We start from the raw sequence: 21,621 nt of genomic DNA on the forward strand, positions 1-21,621 counted from the left end.
AATTTTATTTTTTAATCATATTTTTGTATAAATTAAATTCCTATATTAAAAACAATGACGTGTAATCTCTAGGGTTAAATTTTGTTTTCCCAATTCCCACCAAAAATTAATTACTTTAACTATTATTCATTTTACAGGTCTCGGTGAATCTATTTCATAAAAATTGTTGAAAATTGAAATTTAAAGAATTTTAATTGCAAATTCTAAAAATAATTGAATTCTCAAAAGTTCTAATGAAAAATTTATTGAAAATTATCTTCAAAAAATTAATTTATTACTAAAAACTATTATCGTCAAATTGACGTTAAAAAATGGTCAAAATGACAGACACTTTAATGTATAAAAGAAATGTTACATAGTAATATTACTAACATTACATGTAACATTAAAGAGATATTACTGTAATGTTACGTGCTACTTGTGAAATAAAAAAATCTTCAAATGAAGCTATAAAAATGAAAAGTTTATTGACGTCAAAAATGGTCAAAATGTGGGATATTATCAGATCTGCAGTAATAAATAAAACTGTACACTATAGTGCTATAAATTGTATACTATAGTACTATGTAAATGCAGACAACAAATATACTAATAAAAATAATCATGATGGGATGTGAAGAAGTAAAAGTTTATAAATTAAAAATTCTTTTTTAAAAATTTGTATACAATTCACCAAGGAAAAAAAATCGCTATCAAAAGAACAAATTATTCTACAATTAATTGACATGTTCATCTACATTAACAGAATAGTTAAAAAAACAATAGGCAGATTAACATCACACAATTCATATTAATTTTATCAATGCACAATTAACTTTTGTAAACGAAATTGATTGAATTACTTAATTTTTTTTATACAATTTTTTCGTAATACGATGAATTAAAAAAAAAATTCAATTTACGTATATTCCGGTTTTGCATCAGCAGTCCATGTTGTTTTTTTCTTCTTAAACGCGAACACTGCGTATAATGCTGAAAAAAATTTACCTTTTTACTTTTTAGCAATTATAATAATATACATTGTTTTTTTCTTGACATAATCTCAAAGTTTTAAAAAGAGGAGCGAATTAAATTCTAACTAATTGAAATTCTGTGATCATAATTTTTGACGCGCTCCGAAAAAAGGTACCTAAGAAGAGTTAATGAAGAGTATAAAAGGTTTTACACCTGGTTCAATGGCTTGAAATTATGTCAATAAGTGAATAAGCATTTTAAAATAAAATTGATAAAAATGACGTACATATCGCATCCCACTCTGACTGCGAGAGAGTTCCAATTTTTCGATGACCCACGGAATCTTGCATGTAATTATTAGCGTGCTGATAATCATCAGCCTGCTGACCAAGAAGCGGCGCTTCATGATATGGTGGATAAGTTTCTAAAGCCTGCATCTTTCCTAGTAACGATTTACCCTCGTTTTTCATTCTCTCGAAGAACTCTTCGAATCTGAAAATTCAATAAAGAGATAAGGTGAAAATCTAAAAATATCGTCAATTCAGAATCTTCCATTTACTTGTTTTGTTTTATTTTTATTAAAATTATTCAAAATTTCAATTTGCAACCATTTGATATTTAATAATTAATTTCTCAAAATTTCTACATAACTCTTTCGATGCCATAATTTTTAACCCGAATTATTTTCTACATCAATTATACAAAATTTGAATTATTTAAAAGTTTTTCAATTAATTTTATATTCAAATCTATCTATTTAAATGAAATTTGACATTTTTAATTATTTAAAAACTTTTTAAAAACTTTTTGCGAGAATTCAACTATTTTCCAAAAATTGTAATTACAATTGTACAAAAACCTAAATTAAAAATGTAGGTAATTAGTATAATTTAATCTAAATTAAATTACTCAAAACTTCAATAAACTCGTTGAATAAAGATTTCAATTTAAAAATCATTTGAAATTTAATTATTTCCAAAAAGTTTCAATTAAATTTTGTTTAAATATTCCAAAAAATTTCTATTAAATAACTAATTTCAAAAAAACTTGAATCAAAAATAGTTTAAAGAACTAAATTGTTTAGAATTTTTAATGAAAATTATTGAAAATTAAAATCTTCAAAAATTTGAAGTTAAAACCTTTTGAAATTTAATTATTTCTAGAAATTTAGGGGAGAGCGGGGCGTTTGCCCCACTATATACTAATATTGAGACCGTCTCAATATTTCCGAAATGGCGAAATTGTCAAAAGTGTTGTTTACAAATTTAAAACAACCATGTTTAGTATACCTTATTTTTTTTCAATTTGACAATTTTTACTTTTGTTTGTGCAACGCTGGGAGCAAAAGTTTTTTTTTTAGTTTTTTTTTTCTTAAGGAAATTCTGAGGAAATCGTGTAATGTTTCCAAATATTAGGTCTTGGGTTTTGAAGGTACACACCTCAGGAATATTTACCACCAAAAACTTTGATGAATTTGCAAAGCGTTTCTTTTTGACAAACATTTATTTTCAAAATGGGCCTGTGGGGCAAACCGGACCGTTTTCGGTGGGGCAAACCGGCCATAGGATATTTCCATTGAATTAAAAGTTTCATAAAAATTATTTTTAAATAAAATGTTTCATTACTACAACCTTTGTTTACATGATTCTTTATGTTTTTTATTATTGTAGATTATGTAAATGCAATATTATAAATAAAAAACCAAACGGTCCGGTTTACCCCAGGGGGTGGAGCAAACCGGACCGTTTGCAAAATTTTTTAAAGTTAACACAGCAACTAAACAATAAAAGATAAAGTATAGGTGCCTCTGGGAAAAAGTTGCGCAATTAAATGATCTTTAAAACGAGCCATCGAAAAATGAAATCGGTTGATTCGTTTAGTCACAAGAGTCAAAAAACCTTTATGGGGTCCGGTTTGCCACACTCTCCCCTATACTTAACTAGCTTTCAATATTTCATTTTTTTCTAGATATACATATTAACTTGAAGTTTTTTAATAATCGTTAATTTTATTAGAGTTTTTGTAAATAATTAATTAATTCTTTTGAAGAATTTTTTTGTGTTTTTTTCAAATTAATGTAGTTTTTGAATAATTTTAATTGGAAATTTTGAAAATAATTGAATTAAACAAAGAATTTTTTCAAATTTTAAAAATAGTCGTGTCTGTTAAAAATTATAATTAAATATTTCATTATTGAAGTTCATTAAAATTGTATTTGAAATGAATATAATTGGATTCCTGCATGTGAATAATTTTATTATTTATAGAAATAATTTAATTTAATTGTGAAAAATTTTACTATTTTTAAAAATAATTGAATTGTTTCCAAGAATTAATTAGAAGTTTAGAAAATAATGGAATAATTATTATTCCCCCTCATTTAAGGAATAAGGCATTTTAAAAAGTTGCATTTTATGCGGAACTGTCTTTTGGTTTTGAACTTCTATTGAACGAATAGAAAAAAGTTTACAAATACCTTTCATAAAGTACAAGTTCCAAGCCAAATTTTTCTCCTAATTTAATGAGGGTCGGTAAATGTACAAGAAATTCAGGACAATTTACTACACCCTCCAAGTGAAAATTGTATCTGGCGCCAAATAGTGGCGGTTTCTCTTTCTCCTCTGATTGAAATTCAACGCTAAAGACTTCATTTCCAAATTTATTTCCCTCACTCTTTTGCCATCGGGACCTGAAACAATGTTTTTGTTGCAATTCTATAAATAGTTTCGTGAAACGAAATGTCAAGTAGACAATATGACACTAACACTAATTCATAAGCATCGGGTATTGTTCCAATGAAAAAACCGCCTGGTCGCAGACTCTCGCTGGCATTTTTGATCATACACTCTGCCTGCGGTAGAGATTCAAAACTATAGTGCAGTGCAAATTGAACACTTGTCAAGTCCAACTCCATACTCGGGTCCTTGTATTTCTCTCTTAAACGAACCTGAAACCTTTATGTTTTAACCAACACTCAATTTTAACAGTAATGTTTGAATTTCAGCGAGAAATTACGACAGATAAATTAGGTACCTTTGTACAGTCGGCAGTGATAAATTCGGCTCTAAAAACAGGCGCGAAACCAGAGTCCCTAGATCTGTTGGATGTTAAATCGTTGTAACGACTTTGACATTGTTCTACGGAAACAGAGGCTATGTCAGCGGCTATCAGATGTGTTATGTTCGCCTTTTTCCATTTTAGAAGATCTCCCCCTTTCCCGCAGCACATGTCTAATACTTTTATAGGATCGCCAACACGTTTTTCTTGTATTATTTTTTGCATGAATTCATCTAGAATACAAAAATTATTTAGTATAATTATAGGGGAAAGGCTTGCAGGTTGTCCCACTTGTGCTATTTTTTTATTGGAGAAATGCCATAATTAAAAACCCGACTGAGCGACTGATATTGTTGTCAAATGATAAGTCATGACTTTTTATGATCTTTTCGAGCAAAAAGAAGCAACAAAAATGTTATTGTTAAACAAATTCTGAAATTGACTTTTGGAAAAATTAAAAATGTGACTTTTTTATGTGCTTACAAATGAAATATTTTTATGGATAATTTAAGTTACAATTTTCTTTCTTAGTTGCTTTTTAATCAATTTTGATAATCCAAAAGGAATTTTCAAATATCATGAATTAATATTTTTTTTCATCGATTTAAAGATAGAGTTCAAAATTGCAGGTTGAATCACTTTACGGTTTGCAGGTCTGAAATGCGAATCCGCAATGATAACTTGGAGTAAATTTACACGATTTCAGAAATTTTATTTTTTTTTCATATATCTTGCTTTTTGTTTGATTTTCAGTTAAAAAAAATTTTTTATTTTTCAAAAATTTTATTTATTAATAAATTGTTTAAAAAATTTAAATTCAAATTATTATGTTCAGAAACATTAAATGTAAGTGAAATTTAATAAATTTATTCGAGTTGTTCCATATTATTATCAATTTTTCAAGGTGGGCCAACCTGCAAGCCTAAATTTCGAAACGTTGATTTTACATGATTTTTAAAATTTGATGTAAAAATTTTATTTTTTGCCAATTTATATTATCTATAAAATGCGTTTTTGAAAAATTCTACCCTAATCAAATTAAAAACTGATTTTTATATAAAACTGCAGAAAATTAAAAAAAAATGAATTAATGCTTAAAAAATGTATATTAATGATCGTTAATTTCAGTAATCTGTTCGCATATTTTTTGTTTTATAACTATTTTAAAAAATTTTCAATTTTAAAATTACATAATGTATTAAAAATCATTGAATTCTTGCAAAGAAATTTTCTATTTATACAAATAATTGAATTGTTCCAAAGAATTTATAAACATTTTAGGAAATAAATGAACTTTATGTAAATATTTGAAAATAATTCAATTCTTTTGTTTCGAGAAATTCTGTAAAGAATTTTATTTAAATTAAGTATTAAGTACATTCAAAATAATAAATTGAATTCATCAAAAGAATTTTTTTATTGTTTGAAAATAATTCAATTCTTTAAAAAAAAAAAATATTTAAAAAATTGCATTGAAAGTAATTTAATTTTCATATAGAATTTTTATAAATATTTCGAGAATAATTGAAATAATTGAAAATAATTAAATTCTTCCATGTTATTTTATTTAAAGTGGATTAAAAATAATTTAATTCCTGCAAAGAATTTTATAAAAATAATTATTTTTAAAAATAGTTGAATTGTTTCGAAGAATTTATTAAAATTTGAGAAAATAATTGAAAAAACCGGGCAAGTGCGAGTGAAACTCACACTGAAATGGCGGGTTCCGTACACTAATATTTAGATCATTTGGTACCAAAAAAAGTTATTTCTAAAAAAAATTAAAAAATTTTTTTTTTAAAAATATGTTTCGAAATTAATTTTTTGTGATCAGATTGTAAAAATACACTAGTATACCAATTTTTAGCTTATTAGGTCAAATAATGTAGAATTTAGGAAAAGAAAAATTTTTTAGTTTTTCCTTGACAACGCTATGGCCATCATTATATATCAAGTTCTCTATATTTTTCCTGCAATATTCGCGTAAAAATACACCAGCATGAAAAATTTCAGCTCTCCATGTTGAACAGTTTAGAAGTTAAGGGGGGGGGGGGGGGGATAGTCACTTTTTATGCATTTTTGGACAAAAATCATGTTATTTCCTTGACAACGCTATGACCATTACGTCCAATCACATTCGCTATATTTTTCCTGTAATCTACGAGTGAAAATACATATCTGGACCAAATTTGAGCTCTTAAAGTCAAATAGTTTAGCCGCTAGGGGGGGGGGGGGACATGATTTGGCTACGGACGCAAGAGTCTCACCAATAGGGTTCCGCCGATACACCGTAGGTGTACAGAACCCTAAAAATTAAAATTTTTATAAAAATAATTCAATTCTTGCGAAGAATTTATTAAAATGTTAGGATTTTATGGAAATATTTAAAAATATTAAAATTCTTCCGAGGAATTCAATTAAAATTGTTTTGAAAACAAATAATTTCTTGCAAAGAATTTTAATATTTATAAAAATAATTGAATTCTTGAGAAGAATTAAAAAAATTAAAACTATTAATTAATTAATATTAATTAATAAAAAAAATTGAATTGTTTCTAAAGATTTATTAAGATTTTAGAAAATAATTAAATTAATTCGAAATGTATTAAAATTTTGTTTAAAAATAATTGAATTTTTGCAAAAAATTGTACTATTTATAAAAATAATTGAATTCTTCCGAAGAATGTTATTATTTGTATAAAAATAATTAAACTCTTGCGAAGAATTATATTAAACTTTTGAAAATATAATATTAGATAAAATAGATTTTAAAATTATAAATTAAACAAAATTATAAATGAAATTTGAAGTCAATAGTATTTAAAATGCTTTGGTTGTAAAGCAATAATTACTGATTAATAAGCAATTAATTACTGATATTATATTAAGAATTACTAATTCTTTTTTTCCAAAAAAATTTATAAAAAAAAACAATTTTAATTTTTGAAGCATTTAAATACAAATAACATTTTCGTAAATTTTGCTATTTTTAAAATATGTATAAAACACGTATTACTTCTAAACGTCATGAAACATAAATTTTGAGGTAAATTTAATTCTAAACAATATGATTACAAGTTTCGCAAAAAATGTAGATCTTTAAAAATATTGCTTCGAAAATTTTCTGACTAACAACAAAAGCAAAATTTGTAATTTAATTTTTTTAGTAAACAAAAAAAAAATTGTTATTTATGTAGAAATAGTTTTGCATTCAAGCGAGAAATCGTTCGAAAAAATCGAGAATCTCGTCAAAAATACATAATAAACAAAAATAATAGCTAAGTTTTGTCTTTTTTCTTTTATGAAAGGAGAGATTCTCGAATGCAACACTATCAGTAGAAAATTGTAAATGTATTTTTTTTAAGAAAAAGGCGGAAAAAGGATTAAAAAATATTGTTTACACTTACTTATTATCATACTTTTTATCCAATTATTAAAATTTCGCATATAAACGATTCGACTTTGATTTCTTTGTGATAAACCTTTTTCCTCAAGGGAATTGTAATGCTCTGCAACGACATTTGAATGCTCCGAGGATTTTTCGCTTTCGGCTACATCTTTTTCCTCTCTAGAACTTCCTATCGATAAATCTGACGGAACATTGACGTTCTGTATTTTCAATGGGAAATTAAGAATACATTAATAAACAAGACAAATAAAATATTTTGTAAACATAATAATTTTCAATTTTTTTTTTCTATTAAAAATTTGCCCGACTCACATGGGCAGTTTGTCCTTCATTCAATTTTACAACTTTACTCCCTTCCGAGTCCTCTGAATGTTTCCTTTTCCTACAATTAGGACTTTTGCTTAAGTCATCGTTGTCGTTTTCCGGAGCGTCTTTAGTCGATGACATTTGAGAGACTTCTTCCTCTTCTTCTTCTTCTTCTTTAATGACCTGTGCTATGGTGCCTGTGGTACGACTGTCAGAATAGTGAAATTAAGGTGTTTGGAATAAAGTAGTGTAAAGTTGTTAGATGCGAGGTTTGACAATTGACAATAAAACAGACAGCTGATGCGTCACCAGTTCAATTCTTAAAGCAAGTTAAAGTTGAGTCTCCAATGTTAAGGCCTAAGCACAATAGTTCGCGAACGCAAAGCATGAGTTAGAAAAGGACAGAGATATATTTGTGTCCTTGTCTATCTCATGTGTCTCGTTCGCGAACGACTTTCGCGAACCTATTGTGCGTTGGACTTGAGAGAAGGTGCGCATCGATGTTCATAGCTATAGATATACTAAAGCATGCTGTGGTATATCTATAGCTATGAACATCGATGCGCACCTTCTCTCATTGTAGACTCTGCTTAATATGAACATCGATGCGCACCTTGTCTTAAGGTGCTTCTATACCTCTGGTGGATTGGTCAAGCAATCGGCTCGATGAATTTTCAGGGTGGAGTCCCATGACAGCGTTTTGCGTTGCGTCGTAATGGGAGAAAAAAAGACGCAAATATACGTTTGCTGCATTCTCTCTCATTACAACGCAACGCAAAACGCTGCCATGGGACTGCGGCCTCACGGTCGGAAAATGTACTTTCATGGCGGGTATTTTTGAATAAGTAAATGTTGAAAAGGTTTTTACTTGAAAATTTATTTAAAAAAATGATTTTATCATAGAAATTTTTTTGAAATTTATGTTAAAAAACATGTTTTATTTTAAAAGTTATCAAATTTTAATTCAAAATGTTTTAATTTTCCAAAGAAGTGTAAAAAGCCTAATGTTTTTGAAATGCTAGTACAGACGGTACAGACGGTACAGACTGTTTGTTATGAATGTACAAAACCTAGCGTTGTGTTGTCTGTTCATTATTATTTAATATAATTAAATCATTAAATTTAGAATATAATAATATCACAAGCACCATGGAGTAGTATAAGGAGACCGAACGCCACTCACGCAAAGTGGCCGCACTTTTCATTACCGTGTTTCCTCTGGGCTCACTTACATCGATAGAAGCGCCCCCAACGGGGAAAAATGTCACTAATAATCGTCTGCTATTTGTTATTGTACAGTCATGTACAGTGCAGTTGGTATTTTTATAGGTTAGTGTTGTTTGGAAATAGTTGACAATTATCATTAATAATTATCTTATAATTATAATATATTATTATTTATTCAATATTAATTTTGAAAGTGCTCGGTTGGAAGTGAAAAGAGATAAATAAGTAAGTATATGTGAGAATTGTTGCGATTAATATTGTTTATATACATAACTTAATTGTTACTAAAATTCCCTCTATAATTAAGAGAGAAGAATTGCAATTTTCACTACACAGACAGCAGCAGGCATTTTCACTCACAATTTATTTTTTACATGCTTCATTGAACTAACAATCACTTTTATAAACAAAATTAGAGGTTATGTCGTGTCTTATTTTGTTTTTAAATATAATGATCTTCTCCTCCGCGAGAGGCTCTTCTATCGATGTAAGTGAGCCTAGGGAGCGTTCACAAATTACGTAACGCTAATTTTTAAAAATTTTGACCCCCCCCCCTCCCCCCATGTAATACACTGTTACATACATTAGCGCCATTTTTTCTGCTGTACATAACAAATAGCTAGACCCCCCCCTCCCCTTTATAATGTTACGTAATTTGTGAACGCTCCCCTAGAGGAATCACTGTTATGAAAAATGCGGCCACGTTTGACGCGGATTCATCACGGGCGCTTCGGTCTCCTTAAAGGCGAGAACAGAATGCCTATGAAAACGTGTACGTTAACGTAGATAAGATAGGCATGCAATATGCAAATGCATTTGTTTAGGGATGGGAAAATGCAAAAAATGCAGCCTACTGTGGACATGGCCTAAGGATGATTTGCTTTAAAAGGCTGTGTCCACAATAGGCTCTCTTTGTGTCCTATTGTGAACACAGCTTAAAATTTAGTTGCTGTGTCAGTGTGGAGGCGCTGAATGTTGCTGTTAACATCAGTTACATGCAAGAGTTGATTCTGTAGAAATCAGTAGAAATTGTTTTGAATCAGAGTACCTGATGTGATGTATAGGTAATTTTGTTTTGTTTTGACTGGTTTTGACAATTTGCGAAAACGGAAGATTTACATTTTATTTATAAGTTATTTAAGAAAAATATTCACATGTTTTATAATGGGATCTCAATGTGCTTGGAACAGATAAAAGTATGAAAAATCTAAAGTAATATAAAATCAAAGCTAAATTATATTCCCATAAAGTTGAAAAAGTTTTGACAGTTGATTGTTATTGAAATCATTTTAAAATTTGAAGAAATCTTATTGTCTTGGTAATAATTATGCCTTTTACCGCAGATGCAGCAGCACATCAAATACAGGTTGGTATATTTGTTGTTTATATTTATGTGATTTATGTTTATGGATATTATAGGTTATGTTTTAATTATTGTAATTATTAATAATTTATCAACTATCCAACATTTGGAAATCTAGATGCCGTTATCTGATATATCAAATATTTTATAAGAAATTATTTTCAGAGTCCTGTTAGAAATGATAAAATATTAGTCTCCCAAATTATGATACTTTTAAAGTTACTTCTACTTTTTTCCAAAATTTCTTATTCTCGAAAATTTTAGATTTTTAAAATTTTAATATCTCCGGCCAATATGGACGGAAAATGTTCAATAAGGGCTCAAAAGAAGCGTCTGAAAAAACTCTAAAAAACTAAGGAACGACATTTATAGGTGTTCTAATACTTTTTTAAGTTATGGCCAAAAAAAGTTTTTTTGAAAAATTAAAAATGCAAAAATTTTGTCCCCCGGGGAGACCTACAATTAAAAAAATTGAAGCCTACAGCTCTTTCTGGTTCTGAGATATTGAGCCCAGGGTGGCCACATGTCAGTAAAGTCAGGGAAATGTCAGGGAAAAAAATATTTTGTCAGTAAAGTCAGGGAAATGTCAGGAAAAAAATTTTTTGTCAGTAAAGTCAGGGAAATGTCAGGAAAAATTTTTTTGTCAGGACAATTAAAGAAATTAAGACGGTCATGCAATACATTTTTTGCTCTAAACAAAAAAATTTTTGTCAGGGAAATTCGTTGTTATGTCAGTAAAATGTCAGGGAAATTGATGAAGTCAATCTTGCGGCCACCCTGTGAGCTAAACACATTCGGACATTTTTTAAAAATACGTTTTTTGGACGTAAAATATTCTTCGCAGAAATTTAATTATGTTCAAAAATTTTTTTAAATTCTCGTCAATATTTCAATTATCTTTAGAAATACTTGTTTAATTCTTCTCAAAAATTCAATTATTCTCAAAAATTTTAAGAAAATTCAATGTTTTTTAATATCTACTATTTTTATAATAAAATTTTCCAAAAGAATTCAATTACTTAAAAAAAATTTAATAAAATTCTACGCGAACCTTTAACTATTTTCAAAAAATAATAAAAATTTCACAGGAATTCATTTATTTACAAATTTGTTATAAATTTCTTCGCAATCATTCAATTATTTATATACATAATAACATTTTTATAGGAATTCAATTATTTTCGTAAATAATAAAATTCTTTTTAGGAATTCAATTATTTTCATAAATAATAAAACTCTTCATAGGATTTCAATTATTTTTAATACAATTTTAAGTAAATTCTTCGAAAAACGTAATTATTTTTAAAAATTGATTTAAAAATGGATTTCAGTTAAAATTTTAGATTATAATTGAATATTAAAAGCATTATATTATAGTGTGGATTTTTATAAATAATTAAATTTTGAAAAGGTTTCAAATTAAAATTTTTGAAAATATGAATTTTTCATTTAAGTTTAAGGGCATCCGGGAAATAATACTGGTTTCGTGATAGACGTCCCATTTAAAAAGAAAAGAATATTTTGAGTCGGGATTTTTTGGTAAATATAGAGAAATGCTCTGGGACCAGCGGTCCTCTCGGAATTTAGCGAAATTTTGATAAATAATTATAGAAAAAAATTGTTTAAATATACGGAAAAAGGGGTTTTTTACGGTTCAGTATAGTGCTCGCCGCCATATTGTCTCTCACTTTCGCCAAAAATCCAACTTTTGTAATTTCGTTTTTCAATATTTATTTCAAAAATGACTTGCAAATTTCGAGAATATTCTTTATCATCATGAATTCCCCTAATTATCATGATAAATCCGAACTAAATATCTCTAATTATTTAGGAGTGAGACGACACGCGGGAAAACACTGTTTGGGCTTGATTTTTCCCGGATGCCCTGCGGATTTTTTTAAAAATTATTTCAAGTTTTTATTTTCTAATATATATTTTATCGAGATTTTATTGAAGAATTTACGAATAATTGAAATTTTGTAAAATTGAATAGTAATTGAATTTGGTAATTCTTAAGGGAGGAAACCACATTAGACGTCTAAAAAAATCTATTTTTTCTTTTTTGCATAAATTGTTAGTTAAGATATTCAAAAATAGGCTGAAAAAGTATTTTTAGAGCAAAATTCGACGTCCTCGCTGTATTAGTGATGAACAAACAGAAAGGCACGAAACGAGGAATTATTAGACTCACATGCTATACTTATGAAGCACATGAAGGGATATATATAGTGCTGGAATAGCCGATTAAAGTGTAATCATTAAAAAAATTTTTTTTTTGTATAAATATCAATTTTTTGATACTTTTTTCAAATGCGTTTTTCTCAAAACAGGATTTTTGAAATTGCCGTGCAGTGTAACTCAAAAAGTTATTACACAGAGAGAAAATTTATTACATATATTAACACATATGATATATATATATTGTAAAAGTTTTTACAGTTTAGGGAAAAAGTGCACCAAACCGAAATTTTGGTGTCAAAAATACTAAACAGTAAAAGAAATAATTCGAAATTTAGTAAAGTTATAGATTAAAATTCTTGATATTTGATATTATTATACTAAATTTCATATTATTCCTTTCACTGTTTAGTATTTTTGATACCAAAATTTCGGTTTGTTGCACTTTTTCCCTAAATTGAGAAGCACTTTTACAAAATTTAATATAATTTTCTTTCCGTTTAGGGGCCGTACACATAATACGTCACGCGATTTTTGACCATTTTAGACCCCCCCCCATGTCACACACTGACACTGTCCCATACATTAGCGCCATTTTTTCTATAGGTCGTCACAAATGTCTTGACCCCCCCTCTCCCCCTGTTCGCGTGACGTATTATGTGTACGGCCCCTTAACTGATTTTAAAATAAAAAATTGGAAGTTGTTCGTTATTAAATTTGTTATCTAGTGAACTAAACTTGAAAAGAAAAAAAATTGTTTTTGTTACAAATTATTGTAGAAATTTGATTATTTCCAAGAATAATAATATTCTTTGCAAAAATTAAATATTATTCAAAACCTTCAAAACTAATAAAATTCTTCTTAGGGAGTCAATTATTTTCACAAATAATAAAACTCGTTGCAGAATTTCAATTATTTTTAATACAATTTTATTTAAATTTCTCGAAAAATGTAATTATTCTTAAAAATTTTATTAAAATTCGTCGAAAAAATTCAATTATTCTTAAAAATTTGTTGATAAAGTTCTTTATGAGAATTGAATTTTAAGAAACATTCATTTATTCAATAAATTATTTATTTAATTTGTATTTAAATAATTGAATTCTCGTAGAATTTTCTAATAAAAATGTATTTAAAAATGAATTTTAATTAAAATTTTAGATAATAATTGAATATTAAAAGCATTATTGCGTGAATTTTTAGAAATAATTGAATTTTGAAATTAATTTTTTTGGAAAAGTTTAATTGCATTTTTTTTATATATTTTTTTTTTATTGTTCTTCATATATTCCCCATTTGGGTTTTTACATATATGACAACCCCTTATATTTTTTATATTTTTGTCAGTAATTCCATTGAGGAATTTTATCACTTAATGAATTTCTCATTTCATTTGAATCATTTCTTTTCAGGAACGACTAAAAAATATTTATAGTCTGATTCATGATTTGGAAAGAAAGCGCAATTATTCTGAACCTAATATAAATAATATCATCAAAACTCATGACAAACTAAGTCCGGATGATAAAGTAACTTCATATTACCAACAGAAATTAAAAAATATTTATAATACTGCTATATTAGATGCTCATCAGGAAGAAGATTTATTAAGGAAATCTCTTGAAAAAATTAATGAAATAAGACTTATTCGAAATGAACGACGAATTCAGGTAAATATACTTTAGTTGATTTAAGTAAATAAATTTTTAAAACTAATTTTTGCATATTATAATTGTAATATTTTCATGTTATTAACGTGGTAAGTTTTTCCAAGAATATGCAAGACGTTAAAATTGATCTAAGAAATGTGAAAAAATTAAAAATATTTTCATTAAGAAATATAATTGTAAAATTTTTTAAGTGGAGTTTCTGGTGTTTTAAAAGGTGTGCTTTTTTACAAATTTTGCATTAAAAACTCTCCTGAAATGAATATTTTATATCCTAACACGATTGCTACATAAAAGCATATTTAAGTAATTTAAAAAATATTTTACGCTATAAAATATTCATGTGAGTCTTAATATTATAGAGACTGTTAATTGCAGTTTATGTTGTGCCATAAGTAGTTGAATTATAATTATCTTATTTTTAATTTCGTAGGCGCGAAATGCTGGAAATAAAGAGACAATAAGAAGAGGTGCGTTGATGAAAATGTTACTAAGTTCAGCACAAACTCTTCCTTTGTACATTGGAAAATCTGTAAACTCTAAACCGCCACCATTGTGTGGATCAATTCCAGCAGAGTCAACATATATTGCTAAGGTAAATTGTCTTCCCTCTACTTAATCCGTTGAGTAGCCTATAAGCGTTCGTTAACCCTTGGAGAATCAAATGAAGAAAAATTTGACTTAAATTTTGTCAACATTTTTAAATAATACAAATAAAAGTGAATGACTTTAATTCCTGTCGTCAGCTATCTGAAAGCACCATTTTTGTGCATTGTAGGATAAAAATAATGTTTTTCTTTAAAGATGGGAGATATGGTGGCAGCTCTTGTGAAGGGTTCGGAAGAAGAAGAAAACTGGATTTTAGCAGAAGTTGTTAGTTTTAATCCAACGACAAATAAATATGAAGTTGATGATATAGATGAAGAACAAAAAGACAGACATACTTTATCACGACGAAGAGTGGTTCCGCTACCTTTGATGAGAGCAAATCCTGAGACTGATTCAAATGCTTTGTTTATGAAAGAAGCTATGGGTAAGAATCATTATTTTTATTATTATTTACAATCTCTAGAATCAAAGTATATTGGAAACCACGTTCATCACTTTCCTATATCTGAATCCATTTCAAATCATGCAGACCGGCCAACTTCAAGTCATAGATTTACCTGCTGATAAAATATGTAATTCTATGTGAAAAATAAAGAGACACGTATTTTTTTATTTTTCATAAAAACTATTTTTAGGGAAGTCATGCATATTTCAAGTTTGAGTGGTAAAACTCGAAAACACATTGGGAAAAAATTGTTTCGCTTGTAATTTTTTCTCCAATAAGTATAATCAAAATTTTTTTCTTGAAACTTGTAGGTGGACTAGTCCTCTTCAAAATCCAATTTGAAATTTGTAAAAATCTTTAAAATTAACGAAATAGGAGATAGTTTTCTAAAAATAAATAATGTCGATTTTCTCAAAAACCCCACTTTTTTTTCTTTATAATTTTTTACCATAAATTCTTATCAATATAAAGAACAAATCCTATAATTTTCAAGTGGGCTAAACCATCCTGTCAGGCAGGAGAATTTTTTTCAAAAAATTTCTTTTTACAAAATTTGAAATTGTTTACATGCCTTTTGAAGAACAAATGAAAAAATAGCGAACATGATGGGAGTTGATTTTCATAAATTTCCAGAAATATTCTGTTAAACGAGGATTTTTTAATCTTTCTGAATAGGTGAATTTCCAAAAAAAAAAAAAACCAATTCCTCGGTGAACAGCAAATTATCAAAAAAATTAATTCTTTATTACTCGTGTCAATGAGATGATAAAAAAGAATTGAGAGTTTCTATTTTTTTGAATGCGCAAAATTTTTTTGCTTCTCAACGTTAAAAAAATACAGAATCCTATCCTTTTAAATCGACAGAGTAAACTTGTGAAAGCGAATTAAAAAAAATAAGAAATAGCTATTCTCTTCAATGGACTTTAAGGGCATCCGGGAAATAATACTGGTTTCGTGATAGACATCTCATTTAAAAAGAAAAGAATATTTTGAGTCGGGATTTTTTGGTAAATATAGAGAAATGCTCTGGGACCAGCGGTCCTCTCGGAATTTAGAGAAATTTTGATAAATAATTATTGAAAAAAATTGTTGAAATATACGGAAAAAGGGGTTTTTTTACAGTTCAGTATAGACGTCTCATTTTGAGAGGATAAAATATTTCGGGTTCATATTTGGAGGGGTGATAGAGGAATTTCACTCTCCGAGGAGCGGCTTTCTCCGTTTTTGCAATAATTTTGCGAGGAAATGATTTTATTAACGATTGAAAGTGGAGTAATTTGAGGTTAATAAATTTCCCTCAGTTCAACCCGCGACCACTTCCGAGAATTGGCGCCACCTCCTTGACCACTGACACATAGATCCACTTGTCTGTGTGCTCGCCGCCATATTGTTTCTCACTTTCGCCAAAAATCCAACTTTTGTAATTTCGTTTTTCAATATTTATTTGAAAAATTACTTGCAAATTTCGAGAATATTCTTTATCATCATGAATTCCCCTAATTATCATGATAAATCCGAACTAAATATCTCTAATTATTTAGGAGTGAGACGACACGCGGGAAAACACTTTTTGGGCTCGATTTTTCCCGGATGCCCTTAAGCGATTCTACATAGATTACTGGAAAATTATAGCGAACTATATGGGCATATTTCTAGAACTTTTAAACTTTTAGGTATTGGAAAACTTAATTTTTCTTTTTAAGGCACATTCTTGAAATTAATTTTATTGTTTTGTGCATTGATCAAATAGTAGAAAAAACCTTGCGATACTCATTTCTACATATTGTTAACCCCTCTGTGTATGAGTTTAACCCCAAGAAAATGTTTCTAAATGCATAGATTTTTCATAAAGTTGGATTTTCACATCAATCGGTATCTCGGGGTTTCTAGGGTAGCTGATTACGAATATGATGTTAATTTTTCAAAATTCAAAATGGCGGATCCAATATGGCGGACAAAATTTTTAAAAAATCAATGGATTTCCACAGCATTGAATATTCATGGGTTTTTGGGGTCGCTGATTATGGTTCTGTAGTCGGATTTCAAAAACTCCAAATGGCGGATCCAATATGGCGGATGAAAATTTAAAAAATAATTCAATTTACACAGAAGTGGGTATGAAGGGGTTTTTGGGGTAGCTAATTATTATGTATCTGAATTTAGTTTTTTAAGAATTTTAAAAGTGGTTTCAAAATGTCATAAAAATTATTGATATTTTAAATAATGTTTTAAAAATATTTTGGGATTAATTATAATTAAAAAGCAATAGAAGTAAATAAATAAATATCCACGAGATATAATTATTTTAATATTCTAAAAAATTTTCTATTTTTATTTTATGTTAAAAGTACAAACAGTATGAAGAAAAAATTAATAACGTTTAATTGAAAGTTTTACTTCCCTTTTTTTATCCATAATTAATATTATTTAAATAAAATACATAATATCTACATTCGGCAATCAAAACATTTTGACACATTAAAAATAATATTACCATGGAAACTTAGAAAAAAAGAAGTTTACAATTCTAAAAACAGAATAAAATTTAAATAATAAATTAAATGAATAATTTAAAATTAAATTAAGCTTATAAAAATAAAATGAAATTTAAAATTGATTAATTCTTGTTATCTTTAAAATTCTTTAATACTGTTAAAATTTCCAAAATTTTAAGTCGTTTTATCTATAAAAGTCTAGTAAAATTTTTTTTAACAATTCTTGAATTACATTCAAATCATTATATGTGACTGTCCACGAGAAAACAGGGCTTAGCTTTCACAGGGCGAGTGATTGAAGTAGAAGCAGAACGAAGGAATGCATACAATATAACATCTTTAAAACGTTGTATTGTCAAAAGTAATTGACAATTTACAACTTTTAATTTTTACATTTGAAAAAGCAATATAATATCTATCGATTAGCATAAAAACTCAAAATTGATTTTTTAGAGCTAAGCCCTGTTTTCTCGTGGACAGTCACATATAACAACAAGAAATTAAAAAAAATCACGCAGAAAGATTTTATTTTTCAGAAATGTATCCACCATATTGGATTTTCTATTTAAAATTTTTTAAAAATTATTTCAAATTCGTAATCAGAAAAACAGAAAACTCTTAAATGTCAAACGATATTAAAATCTGATAATTTTTCTAAAATTTCGTCCGCCATTTTGGATTCGCCATTTAAAATTTTTTTTAACTACATAACTTCAGATTTGTAATCAGAGGACCTCAAAAACCTATAAATAATAAATTTTAGGCAAACTTGCGAGTTTATTGCTTTCTTTTTCCATGAAGCAAAGATTATGACAGTAGAAGCTCATATTCTTTCTTAGATAAATTCTTTTTAGGAATAGTGTAGAGGTTAACGATTTTTCTGTATACTTTTATAACGTACGAGAAGAGATTACAATGAGTTAAAAGTGATAAGAAGTCAAATTCAACATGTGCCCTTCAAAAATGTGGGTTTTTATTATGAGTTTCGTTTTTAAATTTAACTTTTGAAGTCACTGCATTCTTGATGTATAAGTGGCACATATTCCTGTAAGGGTTCAAATTACTTCTTATTATGTAGACAATGTAACCCCGTTATATGGTTACTTAAAAATTTCGTTAAAAAAGTTATATCAAGTTAATTGCTAAATTGTCAAAATTTAAGAAAAGTTGTCTCGCAAGCTTGAAGGTACACCATTTTTATCTTAATTGAGGCACATCATTGTCTCAATGATTTTTTGGTTCCTTATACTCCCCACTACATCTACTATAAGTCACAAAATATATAATGACTCGTTAAAAAAGTTATACCATATAAACTGAAAAAAACAGTCAATGTCACACACGAGAAACTGGCGATTTCGTCACTTTTACTTACTTTTGTCGTTCCCTACCTAATTAAAATGATTATTATACACAAGGTATATTTAAAGAGCACAATAATTTATCAGATTATGGTACTGCAAAATTATTTTTATAATTTTTAAAATATAATAATAAACGGAAACATAAAGTTTAAAAGTTCTAGAAATATGCCCATATATATTCTTCTTCTTCTTCTTCTTTATTGGCCTGTTGAAATTTTCAAGTGGTCATATACTCCCATATATATTCATAGTGTTTTTTCATCTAAAAACTAGAAATTTTTGGAAAAAACGCATGTTCCCCCCTCTTTCTGGCGCCCACAGTTTTTTTTACCTAGAGAGCTGAAAATTAGCATAATTGTGTATTTTCACGAGTAGATTACAAGAAAAATATAGCGGAAATGATTAGAATTGATGTTCGACTGACTTTTTGCTTCTGAATCAGTTAAAAATAACTGAAAAATTAGTTAAACTTGACTAATTGAATCGCGCCTTTTTAACCACATGTGATAGGGTGATAGTGCAAAAAAAAACTTTTTTTTGATTAAAAACTCGATTGAAATTACCTCTGTACTAAATATTAATGACGGATCACTAAAAATATTAATTCAAATCATTAGTTTTCTCCGTTTTTCACCTAGCAGAGGGAACGTTATTATATTTTTAATTCAATATAAGTTTATTTATATTTTCAGTTATGGCTCTTTATCCTCAAACGACGTGTTTTTATAAAGCAGTCATAAATCACTTACCATCTACAGCAACAGAAGAGTACGAAGTTCTGTTCGAAGATCCCAATTATGCAGATGGGTATTCACCTCCATTAAATGTAGCCCAGCGATATGTTATTTCAATTAAAGAAAGCAAAAAGAATAAATAAATTTCATTTTAAGAACGTTGAAATTTTATTTTCACGAATATTGCGCTATAAGTTTAGAGACACTGAGAATTGTGGTTTATGTAGCTACAAATACTATTAAATGCTTTATTGGCTGATTATAAATCTGAAGTTAGATTTTCAAAATTCGAACAGATTTTTTGAAAAATGTTAAATTATTATAAAATTGTTTTATAAGAATTGTTTCTTTAAAGAAAATGATTTTAGAAAATGTTTTAAACAAGACAAAATCAATTATAGCGGAAGATGATCTCTCTGATGTCACACTGAATGAAGTACATAATGGTAAATAATATAATTACAAACTTTGGAAAGGTGGGATGCTTGATAAGCTTGAAGCTGCATACATAATGATAAATGCAATAAAAATACTTTCAGTAATGCTTTTAAAAAGAATAATTTTTTATTTTTGATAGCATAAAAGTTGTATAGAGATATATTCTTATATATGTTGTGGACAAAGTCCTGAGTGCGGGCAAAGTCCGAAATACTGTTTTTATATCGAGCATTGCCCAAGTCTTAACGGTCAAACTGCGGACTGCCCAAGCTGCTTTGGGCAAAACCTTAAATTCTGATTTTATATTATATTTTGCCCAAGTGTTGGTGGGCAAACTGCGGAGTGCCCAAGTCGCTTTAGGCAATGTTAAAAGTCAGAAAAATAGTAAAATTTATTATTTTCAGTATTTAATATATTCGTTGAGGAAATTAAAATTTGTTATTTAGTGTAAACAATTAATTAAAATTAATTACAATTACTTATTGCAACAAGAATTTGTATTATGATATTTCGAATTAAGCGTAATAGGAATTGTGATGTAAGTATCTAAAGAGGGGTTTTATAAAATAGGTACTAGGCATGGTATAATTAGATCCTTATATTCGAGGAATTAACTTTCTTCATGTGAGGAAAAATTTTTAAAAATCGACGCAGTCCCAAATAAAACTGTTTCTTTGCGACACATTAATGGCGAAGAGTCTCTGTTTGGGTTAAATGTCATAATACAAATCCTTGTTGCAATAAGTAATTGTAATGAATTTTAATTAATTGTTTACACTAAATAACAAATTTTAATTTCCTCAACGAATATATTAAATACTGAAAATAATAAATTTTACTATTTTATACATTATAAAATAATTTAATTATTTCCTTTAAATTTCTGACTCTCAACATTGCCCAAAGCGACTTGGGCAAAATATAATATAAAATCAGAATTTAAGGTTTTGCCCAAAGCAGCTTGGGCACTCCGCAGTTTGACCGTTAAGACTTGGGGAATGCTCGATATAAAAACAGTATTTCGGACTTTGCCCAAAAGTGCTTGGGCAAACTGCGAAATGACCGGTCATTTCGCAGTTTGCCCGCACTCAGGACTTTGTCCACAACACAAATATATATTAACACAAAAATGTTTTTCACTTCAAACGGATTTTTATCATAATTTAGACAGTTAAATTAAAAAATCAGAGCCGTATAACTTTTTATTGGTAAAGGATATTTAGAATTTAGGTCAAATTTTTTAAATTCTTTATAAAAGGCACACTTTGCAATAAGATTTGATACTTTGTTGATATTAAAGAAATTTTTTTTTTATTTTTGATTTTTGAAAACATTCAATTTTTTTGGTTAATTTATTTTTTGGTGATAATATAC

The 21,621-nt window shown here is 27.9% G+C and overlaps 2 protein-coding genes across 5 annotated transcripts; one reads left to right on the plus strand and one right to left on the minus strand.

Moving 5' to 3' along the window:
* Positions 1 to 632: 632 nt before the first annotated feature.
* LOC122506089 (mRNA cap guanine-N7 methyltransferase) lies at positions 633 to 19,925 on the minus strand. 4 transcript variants are annotated; one of them, XM_043618094.1, is made up of 8 exons: positions 19,825 to 19,925; positions 7,733 to 7,934; positions 7,419 to 7,620; positions 3,988 to 4,244; positions 3,720 to 3,901; positions 3,431 to 3,643; positions 1,241 to 1,446; positions 633 to 972 (listed from the first exon to the last, which is right to left on the minus strand). In XM_043618094.1, exons 2-8 carry the CDS (start codon positions 7,865 to 7,867, stop codon positions 899 to 901), a joined length of 1,269 nt encoding a protein of 422 aa, XP_043474029.1. In that variant the 5' UTR covers positions 7,868 to 7,934; positions 19,825 to 19,925; the 3' UTR covers positions 633 to 898. The 4 variants fall into 4 exon arrangements, with proteins under 4 accessions (XP_043474029.1, XP_043474027.1, XP_043474035.1 ...); XM_043618092.1 differs by lacking the exon at positions 19,825 to 19,925 and adding an exon at positions 9,314 to 9,351; XM_043618100.1 differs by lacking the exon at positions 19,825 to 19,925 and adding an exon at positions 8,340 to 8,350.
* On the plus strand, positions 9,893 to 19,967 carry LOC122506109 (SAGA-associated factor 29). The gene is made up of 5 exons (XM_043618108.1): positions 9,893 to 10,319; positions 13,908 to 14,165; positions 14,596 to 14,757; positions 14,967 to 15,195; positions 19,768 to 19,967. Exons 1-5 carry the CDS (start codon positions 10,281 to 10,283, stop codon positions 19,950 to 19,952), a joined length of 873 nt encoding a protein of 290 aa, XP_043474043.1. The 5' UTR covers positions 9,893 to 10,280; the 3' UTR covers positions 19,953 to 19,967.
* The last annotated feature ends 1,654 nt before the right edge of the window (positions 19,968 to 21,621 follow it).

Source organism: Leptopilina heterotoma, unplaced genomic scaffold (genome assembly GCF_015476425.1).
Source record: "Leptopilina heterotoma isolate Lh14 unplaced genomic scaffold, ASM1547642v1 Lhet_113, whole genome shotgun sequence".
Classification (NCBI taxonomy): domain Eukaryota; kingdom Metazoa; phylum Arthropoda; class Insecta; order Hymenoptera; family Figitidae; genus Leptopilina; species Leptopilina heterotoma.